The 12,840-nt window shown below is 49.0% G+C and overlaps 1 protein-coding gene across 1 annotated transcript; it reads right to left on the bottom strand.

Annotated features, from left to right (window-relative positions):
- Positions 1-5,499: 5,499 nt before the first annotated feature.
- Positions 5,500-12,740, bottom strand: PPP1R15B (protein phosphatase 1 regulatory subunit 15B). Its single transcript, XM_031605985.2, has 2 exons — positions 11,134-12,740; positions 5,500-8,329 (listed from the first exon to the last, which is right to left on the bottom strand). The coding sequence occupies exons 1-2, from the start codon at positions 12,535-12,537 to the stop codon at positions 8,117-8,119; spliced, it is 1,617 nt and encodes a 538-aa protein (XP_031461845.2). The 5' UTR covers positions 12,538-12,740; the 3' UTR covers positions 5,500-8,116.
- Positions 12,741-12,840: the final 100 nt, after the last annotated feature.

Here is a 12,840-nt window from a genome sequence, read left to right as displayed (position 1 = left end):
CTCGGGGCAGCCCTGGAAGCACACAGCAGAAGTGGGGATCATCTTTCCCTGTTCCTGCATTTGGGCATTATACCAGAGGGGCAAGCTTGGTTCCCTCCCCATCACACCAGTCAAATTCCTCTGGCTACAAACCCACCCCCCAGGTTATGAAGGCTCGTGCATTCCCCAAAGGATGCAGCAACACTTCTTTGGACATCATTCAAAGCCCCTCAAACCCTCGAGCTGTAAAGCAGCTTCTCAGCATCTCCAATTTCTGGAGCGTTTCATCTCACACCTCCATCTGTCCCAAAGGAGCACATTTGGGGAGCAGGGCTCCTTTCCTTACCGGCGCAGGAGAAGTGCCCACTCTGGATGGAGTAACCTGTGCTGGGGTGCACCCAGCTCGTGGACTTGGTCTCGTCGCTGTGAAAGATAAGGAGCAGGCAGTGAGTGCTGCGGGCATCCCTGCACCCTCTTTGGTGATAGGGATAACCTATCATTTGGCTGTCATTCCTTTGGCAGCCAAAGGAAAGGAAAGGAGCAGATTTGGGGGAAAAAAAAAAGAAGCATCTGGGACAAAACCCCAAGAGGGGAGAAACTGAGAGCGAGGAGAGCGGATCACATGCAATAGGAAAGCAGCAGGTGGGAACCATTGCTCCGACCCCAGGCTGAGCCCCCATCCCCTGCAGCCCCCCAGCCACGCACCAACCCAGGAGCCGGGCTCCCCCAGGACCCCATGCCCCATCTCCTCCCTGGCCTTGTGGTGAGACCCTACTTGATGAAGAAGATGCGTCCGTCCCCGCAGACACCGTAGGTCCACCTGCCTGGCAGGTCCAGCCAGTCGATATCATCTGCCATGGGCACAGCACCCAGCAGCTCCGTCCTGTGCTCCTCGCACCGCTTGGGAAGTGCAGAACAACTCCTGCCCCCACCCCGAGCAAACACTTGCTTAGCTCAGACCTTCCACCCGGGTTGTGTTTGCTGCTGCAAATAACCAAGGAGGGAGGAAAAAAAAAAAAAAAGAAAAAGGAAAAACCAAACCCATCAACTTAACCCTCTGAGAGCCAGGCTGCAGGGTTCAGAGGGCACGGCTCCGAGTGACTCTGCAGGGCTAAGCCCATCGCTGCTTCCTCCACTGCCTACTCAGTGTAATTACCGTCAATTAACTCGGGCTGAGTAATGATGGAGTTGTTCCTTCCCTCTCCTGTTCATTTTAAACAATGTCAAATTCTTCTCTCCGTCTGATCTCGCAGCCAAGCAGAGGCAGTATGTAGGGCACCCTGATGACTATCTGCTGCGCCCTCGGTGCTGCCCCATGGGTATTTTCTCTCTGCTCGCTCTTAGCCATCAATTAAACGTCTTTCAAGGGGAAAGGTGGGGTCTGGGAGGCAGCTGGGCTGGGTGACTGTGAGCCCTCGTGTCTCTGTGGTGCCTTTGGGGAGTTTCTCATGGCACAGGGAAATGAGCTGGTCTGGGGTGAGGGGGGGAGAGAGGTGAATGCTGGAGCTGGTCCCAAAGCAGGATGAAGGGGTTGCTCTGTTGAGCAATGCTTGCATCAGAGTGGTTCTCTGATGGGATGTGGGGCATCAAAGGGTCTTCCTGCAGCTCTTGGAGCTGCTGTGTGCAAAAGCATCAGGAGAGAGAAGGGATAGCAGTGCAGCAGAGGATGATGCCACAGCCCCAGCGCTGCTTTGCTGGGAGAAGTGCTGGGGTGCAAAGCATCACACGTTGCACATAGGCTTGGTGCAAGATTGGGCTTCTTGTCTGCATCACACAAACGCTCCAACCCTTATAATGTTCCCATCCAACATCACAGCTCTGCCACAAACCCACACACCCCGAGGTTTGGTGCCACGATGCATCCTGGTGTCGGGAAGGTGGGACTCCACAGCAGCCAAAACACAGCTGGGAAATCCCTGCCCTTCGTGTTCTCCTTGCCCAGACCCCAGCAGCTCGGTGTGGTGCTGCTCCATCACGATGTCAGCTCTCTGGGAGGCACTGGGGACAACGAGGTCACCCCAAAGGCAAAGCTCCCTCCCTGCCTGCCCAGCCCAGCCCTGCTCACCACAGTTTCGTTTACTCAGATCCACCTCCAATCTGAGTCACAGCTCAGCCTGAATCAGTGCTCAGCACAAACACTTCGGTGACCTGAACCAAAAGCATCCAATGCTCCGGGCACAGAGCAGCCAGAAGTAACCAGAGATGTCCTCATCTCAGCTCTCAGGACCAGGAGTTTGCAAAGTCAGTGTCTGCTGGGTTGTTTTTTTTTTTCTTTTAAACATTTTTTACATTTTACATTTTTACAGATGTGACACCGAAAACTTCCGAGCAGAAGAATTCCAGAGGGTTGCACACAGCCATTGCACTGAGAGCTCACTGTGAGCAGTTCTTTGCTTTTAACCCAGGGTCAAACCTCTCTGATAACTGCAGCATCACTCCTATGACTACCCTGGGGGTGTGTGGGATCAGAGTCTGTGTGAGATAAGCTCAGATGATCCTAAAAGATTTCCTACCCTCTTCCCACTCCCTGGGAAGGGACGCCTTTCCCTGACTGTGGGTATCACCGAGGTGCCCTCATTCATTTTGGGGTTATCTGTGGCAATGATGGGGTTCAGCTGATCAGAGCTGCTGCAGGGAATCGGATGCCAACAGCAGAAGCAATGGAGCTGCTTTAGGCTGGGGTAAGGGAGGCAGAGCTGTTGGAGGGCTGTGCTGGACCTCCAGCCAAGAATGCTGAGCTCTGTTCTGCCAGGTAAATAAATCAGCTTTTATTGCTTTCCACAAGAGATTTTTTTTCACCTCCCCCCTTTCCCCCCCTTATTTCTCTATAGCTTAAGCCAATGGAAATTCAAAGGGGAAATACCAGCAGGACTTGTTATTTTCTTATTGTTTCAAACCCTTTTAAAACTCCCCGTTCATTCCCGCACAGGTTAGGGGCAGGCAGGCGCACACCGAGGGCTTCTTTAGAACAACTCTCACGCTTTGTGCTTCCAGATGTGGTCCCAGCGAGGTTCCCAACCCCTCTCTGCACCCTTTAGCAGGGATGGCGAGCACGGGAGCATCCCGAGGGCATCGCACCGCCCGTGGTTCAGCAGCAGCAGCGCGGCTCTGGCACCACCTCCCGGGGAACGAACTGTACGCTGCTCTCCGCATCTCCTCCCCTCTCCGTTCTTTCCCGCTGCTCTCCGATCTCCCGTTCACGTTTTTTAGTGTTTTTTTTTGCTTTTCTTGAGTTAGAAAATTAGGTGTGCGTGGAGGGGGAGCAGTAACCTATCGCCACCTGGATGTCTCCAGCTCTTTCCCCAGGGTCTCTCCTTCAGCCAGGCCTGGTTGGAGGGATGGAGGGATGGATGAAGGGATGGATGGATGGAGGGATGGATGGAAGGATGGATGGATGGAAGGATGGATGAAGGGATGGATGGATGGAGGGATGGAGGGAGGGATGGAGGGAGGGATGGAGGGAGGGATGGAGGGAGGGATAGAGGGAGGGATGGAGGGAGGGATGGATGAAAGGATGGATGGAAGGATGGATGGAGGGATGGATGGAGGGATAGGTGGATGGATGGATGGAGGGATGGATGGAGGGATGGATGGAGGGATGGATGGATGAAGGGATGGATGGAGGGATGGATGGAGGGATGGATGGAGGGATGGATGGAGGGATGGATGGAGGGATGGATGGATGGAGGTAGGGATGGAGGGAGGGATGGATGAAACTATGGTTGGATGAAGGGACGGATGAAGGATGGATAGATGGATGGATGAAGTCCATATACAAAACTCAGCCCCTACTGCTGTTGAGCACCCAGCAGCTCCCACCTGAGTCCTGTAACAATCAGGGCTACCTGGGGCTGCTTCTCCATTGAAAACCAGGTGCAGAAGGGCTCTGCTTTCCCTCTGCCTCCCCAGCAGCTCCTGGCCTTACTGCAGGCTGTGCAGTGCAGCCATGCTCTGTGCCAGCCCTTGCTCCTACACTGAACCTTTGCTCTCAGCTCAATCTCTGTTATTTCTTTTTCACTGGACTGAGGCTGTGGCTGATTCCTATCATCTCTATGAGCTCTGATCCTCCAGAGGATGCTGAGAAAATGGCCTTAGCAGTGCTTGGAGAACTCCAGTGAAGGTTTCAAGCTGCCAGAGTGGGGCTGCATGGGAGGAGCAGGTGGGAAGATGGAGGCAGCACAGTGCATTACTGAGTTTGGTTTGGGTTTGTTTGGCTTTGCTTTTGCATTTGTTTGTTTCTGTTCTGCTAGGAGCAGCGCCTACTGCTTGAAAGAAGAACGTGGAAGATGTCAGTTGTTGAACAAAGCATTGAAAACAGGCAACGAAAGGGACACATACACAATGTGCTTGTACAGCTGTTACAAGGCAGCACGTGCTTTTATTGCCAGCCACCTTATCTGCAGCATTAGCAGTCAGGGCAGATGGATGCCTGCTGCTAATGGGCTCTAATACTCCGTGCCTTCAAGACTAATGGACAGCTTTCAGAAAGCACTTTGCTACCACCTCCCTTGGCACAGAATGGGACCTTGGGGTTACATCTAAGGTGCAGCCCATCACCTCCGTGCAGCAGAGAAGCACTGGGCTTTCCCTGGAATTGCAGTCAGTGTGTGATTCTCATCCCTCCTGCAGTTACCATTGCCTTCTTCTGCCTGGCAGCTTCAGAAGAAACTCCTTTTTTGTGGGACTGACTGCAACTGGATTCACTTGCAGGCAGCACTTTGGGGGATGCAGTCAGCAGTGACTACAAAAATAGCAGCTTATTTACTCCCCATGTGCTTTGCTGACAAACAAGTTCTGAAGTCCCCTGGAGAAGATTCAGCCACAGAACAATTCCACTCCAACACGGATAAATCGTCAGCTGAGCTCCAACTGCAGCCTTCAGTGCTGATAGAATAAAAAAAAAACACAGCAGGATTTCTCCATTCCAGATGGCACCTTGATGTGCTGCCAGATATGGAGGAGCTCCCATTTAGCAACACTAACTGTATTTCTTTAAGCTGAATCAAAAGAAATTACAACTCTCATTCTTAAGGCAGATTTTGGAGCCAGCAGAACAGGTGAGCACGGCTTCAAAAAGCTGCTGCAGCTCACAGTAACTGCGTAGGTTTGTTCTCTGCTTTCAAGTCCTCAGAGTGGGATGGCACTCCAGGCAGTTCCAAATGCTCCTCCTCGTCCAGCTCAGTGCTGTTACAGAAAGAAATGCAGCATTAGGTGGTTCCAGAGGGGCCTAGAAGGGCTGGGAGCACAGGGTGAAACTTGCTTGTGCTGTATGGGGACAAACACTCCCCTCTCCTGTTCATACATCATTACAGCATAAAGGAGAAGAAATAATTTGCTGAATTAAAGGCCAACTCTACGGTGCAAAACATAGGGGTGATCTGGCTCTAATTAAAGAGCTCAGCTGTTTGGCACTCCCACTGACAGAATGACACCTCACATTTATCCCAGCATAGAATGGAGAAGAAAGAAAACACATACATGGTACCTTCCCCCACCCCCCCAAAGGAAAACAATGCAGCCTTATCCTGCAAATATCTTTATTACAATTTACAGATTAGTTCTGAATAGTTTCATTATGTACAGAAATAGAACTTTAGATTTATAAAAACCCAACAAACTCGACACAAATCAATTAAAATCTGTATAAAGCCAACGCTGAAGGTCTTCTGGCTTTCTCTAAATCATACAAAAATAAAATCTGGTAATCACAGTTTTGATTTAAAGTTCAGCAAGCACTGGTTTTCACATCTCACTTAAACCACACACACACACATCCTGCAAGACCACCTTAAGGTACATTTTAGGGAAAATGGTGACTAATAAGCTTAGCTTGCTCATTAATTTAGTGTTTTGTGACTTCTTATCGCCTTACATTGGACACTTTGAAAGCATGAGGTTTGAGAGGAAGGAAAGGACTTACCAAGCAGCAATTTGTCACTGAGAACCACCAGTTTTAGGACTGAGTGCTCGTGTTGAAACGAATTATCTCAGCAATCAGAAGTGCTGTTGGAAGCAGCAGTTTGGCAATGGAGTTTGGGGACCATTTGTCAACTCTGCTCCTTTCAGCTGCAGCCTTTCCCAAGTGTCTGCAAAGAGTGGAGCAGCGTTAGCAGCTGTTAATTCACATCATTCCAGAACTTCATGCCAACACCAGGTGTGTCAGCCAGAGCAGCTGGAGCACAGCAAGCTCTCCCAAAGCAAATGGATGAGGAATGCCATGGAAAAATCGATATGGTGTATTTTACCAAGAGCAAGGAACAGCATTTTGATTTATCAGCCATGCTGGGGTCACACAGCAACATGTTTTCTGTAATTCTAACACATCAATCGTCCTGCATGCTTTTTCCTGAACAAAAAAGCAGAGCAGTTATCAAACAACACAGGAAAATTTACTCCTAACCACAGAAAGCTGTTCCATTGAATTCGAGGGCATGATCTGATGAGAGAAAAACGATTTCTTCATTCCAAAGGGATTCAAGCAATGTTGCCTGGCTTCCAATGAACCAATCTAAAAGACCAACGAGCTCTGTATTATTGTGGCAGCTCTCCTGCATTTCAGCTGACCTTCCAAATTCCTTAATTCTAACATTTCCAGCCTGCAGCAAAGAAAAGCAATTTTTAAATCCAAAGAAACTGAATACAAAAAGCGTCAACCTTAAGAGCTCTGAAATTTGAGACAAATGAAGCCGGGGCCAAAAATAAAGAAGAAAACTCAGTATTTTGTGAAGTTCTTCTCTCCACGTATCCATCACTTTCTTTTGGATTCAAATCTGAATTCATTAGAGATGAGAAAACTGAATTGTATACAGCTTCCTCCCTTCCAACAACAGATCCACGTGTGCACAGCTGAACAAATCAAGAAGCAAATCATTTACTCACACCACATTTTGCAAACTGATAGGAATTCTTTAGGTTTAACGTTTGATATTTATTTCACTGCACAACCTCACGGCCTGGCCAACTGAAATCCAACATCTTTCAAATCCAAAAACATACCCAAACTGCCCTGTTTTACTTTGACTGAGCAGCAGTGAAACACTTAAAGTTAGGAGCACCAATAATGTGAGCTTTCCTTCCACCGAGGACCTCAAGTGTGAGATCCCAGACATGAAATGCTGTTTGGATACCAGGAGAACAAAGGTGAAGATGCATAGAGGTCTTAATACTGCTTTTGGTAACAACACAGCATCCCCAGTGTTAGATTTCCAGAAGCTGAAGATAATTCTCCTTGCAAGGACCAGATAAAAATAAAATGAAGAACACTCCACTTCAATCCACCTTCAAAAAGCAAAATCCATCACGGTGAAGTTGTTCCAAGATGATCTGAAGATCATCTTATGGTGCAGCTCCCCATGCACAGCTATCTAAACCTCAGAGCATGAGCTGCAGCTTTGCTATGTCCTGAAAGCAAAGAGGTGGTTCACCAGTAGGCAACACCCTTTGGAACAGGACTGGGTAAAGGTATTACTTAAATAGAGACAACCCAAAGGGTGTGCAGTGCACCAGAGCTCCCCTGAATCCCTCAGTGTCACAGACTGAAATATGAAGACATCAAAGTGTCACACAATCCATCAGTCACACGCAAAACTGGGATCTTGAAAGGAAGGAGAATCCACCTGCTTTGCACAGTAAAGTTAACATTAACAGCTAACAAAAACTGGAGACTTCTGTACAGGTTAGAAAAAATAAAGAACCACACAAAAACAGCACATGCCAACACAAACTTTAAATCAAAACTGTAATAACGAGGTTCTGAATCCCATAAATATTTCCTTCAAAATATGTTTTGCTTTTTCAAAGTGCAAAATTCCAACTTAACAGCCACCACTTCTCAACTTACGGCAGACAAGGCATTTTTTTGGAATGGATTTAAGCTAAAGCAGTCTGTTTCCTCAGGTGTTACTTAAGGGGAACACAATTATACCACCCTCAGCCTCAAGGATACTCAAAAGGTTTTGTCTGTCTATCAAAATGGGACACACACAAAAGCATTTGTGGCTGAATATTAAACTAGGGAAAAAAGAGTTCAAATCCCACTTTTCTCCCCATTTCAAAACAGCACACACAGCTGCCAATTCTGGTTTGGAAGATGTTGATGAGTGCTCAGGGTCACACAACCACCAGATGTGTTAAGGTGCTAGAAGAGATCATCCTCCTTGTGGTTGGTTTTTTGGAGTCTATTAAAAACTCTCTGTCTATGCTCTGTGGTGAAGCAATATCCTATGGCTTCTTCTGTTTCTTGGATGCGTTTCTGGAACCTGCAGCCATCTCGTGCCAGCTCTTCCCAGGGTCCTTTACGATCCTCCTCACTGCTCACATAATACTCTGTGACTTTTTCAAGGAAGGTCACCTGGAAAAGACATTATTAGTTAAAGCATTAGCCACACATTCACGCAAAATGAGCTTACACCTTATCTGTATGGATGATTAAATACCTTCAAAGCAATTTTCTATGTCCCAAACACCAAAAAATACCCTCAGTTACACCACCAGCCCACAGCAGGGCTTTGCAGCAGCCAGACAGGAGTGTATTTCACCTCTAGGGTTTAAAAGCAACCTCAGCTCCACTGGCCAACCTCTCCCTCTTCCCAAAGCAGTGCTTCAACCACCACATGGTTTCTAAATGGTGGCTGAAGGTTCCGTTGCACTGAGAGTAGATTACACAGCATTCCCCATGAAATAACACACATCACCACAACAACATGGGGTTCTGACCTCACACAAACACAGCTCCAGGTTACCCTGGATGATCCATGTGTCACAAGAGACCACGCTGCTCAGAAACACGTTACAGACCCGGGTTTCTGATTACATACATCATAAAAATAGCAACAATCATTGTTCTGTACAGTGAGTAATCATGTGAGTCAACTCCAGCACTGATAAGAAATCCTACATATAAGGAAAGGTTTACTGTATGACTGGAACAAACCCATCTGCACAGGGGAGTATCAAATTTAATAAAAGGAAGTTGAAGTCAACACACTTTCAAGCACACGTGGAGCTTCTGCACTCTTCATTATTCTTAAGGACTATTGAACCACTTTCAGGAAACAAAAACTTACAGGCTCAAGTTCAAAACTCAACAGTACTTTCCCTATCACTGTGAACAGATTTCAGTCCTGTTGTTGAGCAGTAAGTAAAAGCTAAGCTACTTCAGATGCCTACAGAACTAAGCATTGCTTTCCATTTCACTGTGTAAAAGGCTGAAAGCTGAAAAGGACAGACCAGCTGGCTGTCAGAGCTCCCTGACTTTCAGACTAGGATCATTTCTTGAAGATAAGGAAACCACTGTGGTTACAGATGGTTCTAGGATTGGTATACATTGAATTTGCAGTAGGAAGTCCAGGAAGGAATCCAGAGATGCACCAAACATTTGCTGCTCTGTTCCTGTGATTATTAATAGAGAATATAAGAGTTTCACACCCAGTTCACACCAGCACAATCAGGAGTGCAGGGTTGGATCTATGCAATAGGGCAACCTTCTAAGCTGCAAGAAAATAAGAAGGTAACAGTTATGGGAGAAATAAAAACCAGCAGAGAACACAGAGCTGAGCTGTGCTGAGAGCAACCTGCTGAAATCCCATTCCAGTGCAGTGTTCTCAGGTTACTTCCCAGTAAGAGCGTGGGCACCAAACCCCACACGTCCTTCTGCAGAGAGAATGCATTTGCTATCTTGTAAAGCAAAACAAAAGGCTCCTGGGCTTTATGACTTCACAAACAGATATTGCTGTTTGATTGCAGGATGCCACACAGGAAGCGGCCCTGAGTGGTAGAAGTGACTCAAACATTTCATGGGTCAGCATTCAGAGACCTCTGCTTCATTTTGCAGAGAGGTCTAATTAAGTATCTGCCTGCAGGCACACGGAGCTGTTACATCAGCCTATCCCTTTGTGAGTTACCACCTTTCATCCTTTTTACATCAGTCTAAGGTACCCTTGGGCACAATTACTGGATTTGGTAACATTGTGCCAAATATTGTGGTTAGATTCTGTTCACAGATACAAACAGTAAACTAGTTAAAAAAAAAAAAAAATTAATGCAACTGGTTACTGTTAAATCTACTTCCCAGCTACACAACAGGATTTTAGGCCATGAGCATCAATCCACAGCTGGGCTCATCTGATTCAGAACAATGTCAGTTACAAAGGACATCTTGCAAATAATAAAAAAAAAAAACAACCCACACCCATTTCTATCCAAATGGAAAAATAATATTTAAGCTGTGCTAACCCTCAAGTTTGTCACCATCACCTGCCCCAGCGAGAACAGGTATGAACAGGTATGAAGTTACACCCAAGCCAGGCTCTCAAAGAGGTAAACAGATCCCTTAGTGCTAAGAATGCTACTTTTCCTCTTTGCAATCTTGTTATGCTGGTCCATTCTCCTGGGACTCAGCATCACTATTACTGACACAAAGGCTGGAAGTGTCAGGAGAGACTCAAGCACGTCTGAAAAGCAGCTGTGCACATCTGCAGCATCACAGACCCTATCAGAGGGCACCATGCTGACAGAATAGATAATGAGTGAACCCTTCCAAACCTTAATGATTCTGTGCTAAGTGACATTTTACTTGAATCCAAGCATGCGCACTAAAAGGTTTAACACCCCAAGGAGCATTAATGCACCTTACAGTGAAACTTTAATGGCTTCCTGCAGCACGTGCCAACTCAAAACAGAATTATTTTCCTCCTCCAAAAGACACCTGGTGTCTGTAACCCAAGCAGGTCTGACACACAAAGCTTACAACACAAAGCCCTGGTTACCCTATTTACACACCAAGGTCCTGAAATACTTAACAAATGATTCATAAGAGAAAAGGGTACTTTCCAGAGAAAAAACATTGATCACGATTCTCCTCTGCTTCTCTGATGATGGAAATCAGAAGGCAAATAGAACACAAATACAGAATGAAAGTTATGTCTTAAAAAGAAAATTTCACTTTGAATCTGGAAATGAAACTTCAAGAAATTCCGTGCTCTGTGTCACTGAATTATGAGATCTGCAACAACGTGAGGCACGCTGCTTCCAGCCACATAATTAGACCATAAGCTCACAGAGCATGATTTGGCAGCACTGCCACTGGAATCCTGGTGCAAATGACCTCACCCACATACCACAGTCAAAAACACAAAGCCAGAAACAGAAATATACCTTTTTCCTCTTGGTACTTCTACATTTTTCACCAGAAAGAATGCCATGCTGCACCAAGTCTGTGACCCCACAGTTATGCTTTTCCAGCTGTACCTGACAGACAGTTAAGTGACTATGCTCAGAAGTGATCAAACTCAGCCCCTCTGTTCCTTTGAGGCTGGGCTTCCCTCTTTTCTCCGCTGTTTGAAAGGGTGCCTTGAAATTTAAAGGGTTATAAGGATCATCTGAGGTACAGAATGAGTTCCAAAGTTTCAAGTTTTCTGCCTCGTCCACGCTGCTACAATCCCACTCGTCCTCATCTTCCGAACTGGGGTGAGAAGAGCCTGAAGATGACTCTGCCCACGAAGAATCCTCCTCCTCTTCCACATTGGCCATACAGGGCATACCCTTCCCCGGCTCACTGGAAGATGTCTGAATGGTTGCAGTAAAGTTCTGAGGGTTGTAAGGATCCAAGCTGAAGAAGGAGTTCCAGAGATGCAACCTCTCCCCTTTCTGGCTACTGTCATCTGAATCTGAGAGCAGCCCTTCGCTGTCAAACCCATCATCATCATCATCATTATCATCATCCCAGTCTTCCTCATCATCCGCACTCTCCTCCCCACTGGAGCTCCCCCCCAGGATGTAGTCTATTAACTTATTAGCACAGGCAGGCCTGGCCGACACAAACAGGCTTCTCTCTGTTTCAGAGCCCTCCGCAGCACAAAGTTCCTCCTGCACTTCTCCCTTCTCGGCCGAACCCCGGGATCCCTCCAGCTCATCGGGTTGCCTCCAGACTCCACGCTGCTCGCAGTCCCCTCGCAGGGCTCCCCTGTGCTGCTGCTGCTCCTCCTCCAGGCTGTGATACCCGTGATCCGGCTCAGGCACGGCCATTCCCCGCAGCCGTAGGCAATCCAGCCGTTTGCTGCGGAGCTGTTCCAACTCAACCAGCCGACCCTGCCCTCCCCACGCCTCGGCGCTTAGAGGCTGCGGCAGATGGCTGCTGGATGAGCGGCACTCCGGGCCGTTTGCTCCCCGAAGCACGAAGGAAAGGAACCCGGCGTGAGGCACAACCAGCCCCCGGGCGGGCTCCGCGCCCTCCGTTCCCTTCTTCTCCTCGGCCCATCGCAGCGCTGCGGGCGGCAGCAGCAAAGGAGGCGGCGGAGCTGAAGGCCCAGCGGGGCACAAAGCGCTGCTCAGAGCCGGGCCGGGCCGCAAGCGCTGTAACAGAGCGGGCAGAGGGGAAAGGAGCTGAGAGAGCAGCCGCAGCCAGGAGAACGGCGGGCTGGGCTGCGGCGGGGCCGAAGGGGAGGCGGAGGGTTGGGCCGGGCCGGGGAGCTTAGGCCAAGCGACGGGGAAGCCGAGCAGAGAGCCGGGCCGAGCCGGCCCCACGGCGGGGCTGGGCCGCTGCCGGCCGATCGGCTCCATGAGCGGCGCGAGAAGGGTCCTCAGCGGTGTCGGAGGCGCTGCCGGGGGTGCGGGGCGGCGGGGCGGAGCGTCGGGCCGCGGGGGCTGGGCGCCATCCTGAGAGGATCCGGGCGGCGGGCGGCGGGCGAGACAAAATGGCGGCGCGGGAACGAGCGCAGCGGTTACATCCGGCCCCGGCCGGCGCGAGCCCTTAGGGGCGGGTGGCGAGAGACTGCGCATGCGCGAAACGTCACGCTACGCTGCCGCTCATTGGGCGGCGTTGAGGCCACGCCCCCACGGAGGGCTGTGGGAGGGCACCGCCCA

The sequence above is a fragment of the Phasianus colchicus genome, chromosome 25 (genome assembly GCF_987193195.1).
Source record: "Phasianus colchicus chromosome 25, bPhaCol1.hap1.1, whole genome shotgun sequence".
Classification (NCBI taxonomy): domain Eukaryota; kingdom Metazoa; phylum Chordata; class Aves; order Galliformes; family Phasianidae; genus Phasianus; species Phasianus colchicus.
The sequence above is the reverse complement of the archived record's forward strand: the minus strand, read 5'-3'. Positions and strand labels throughout refer to the sequence as shown.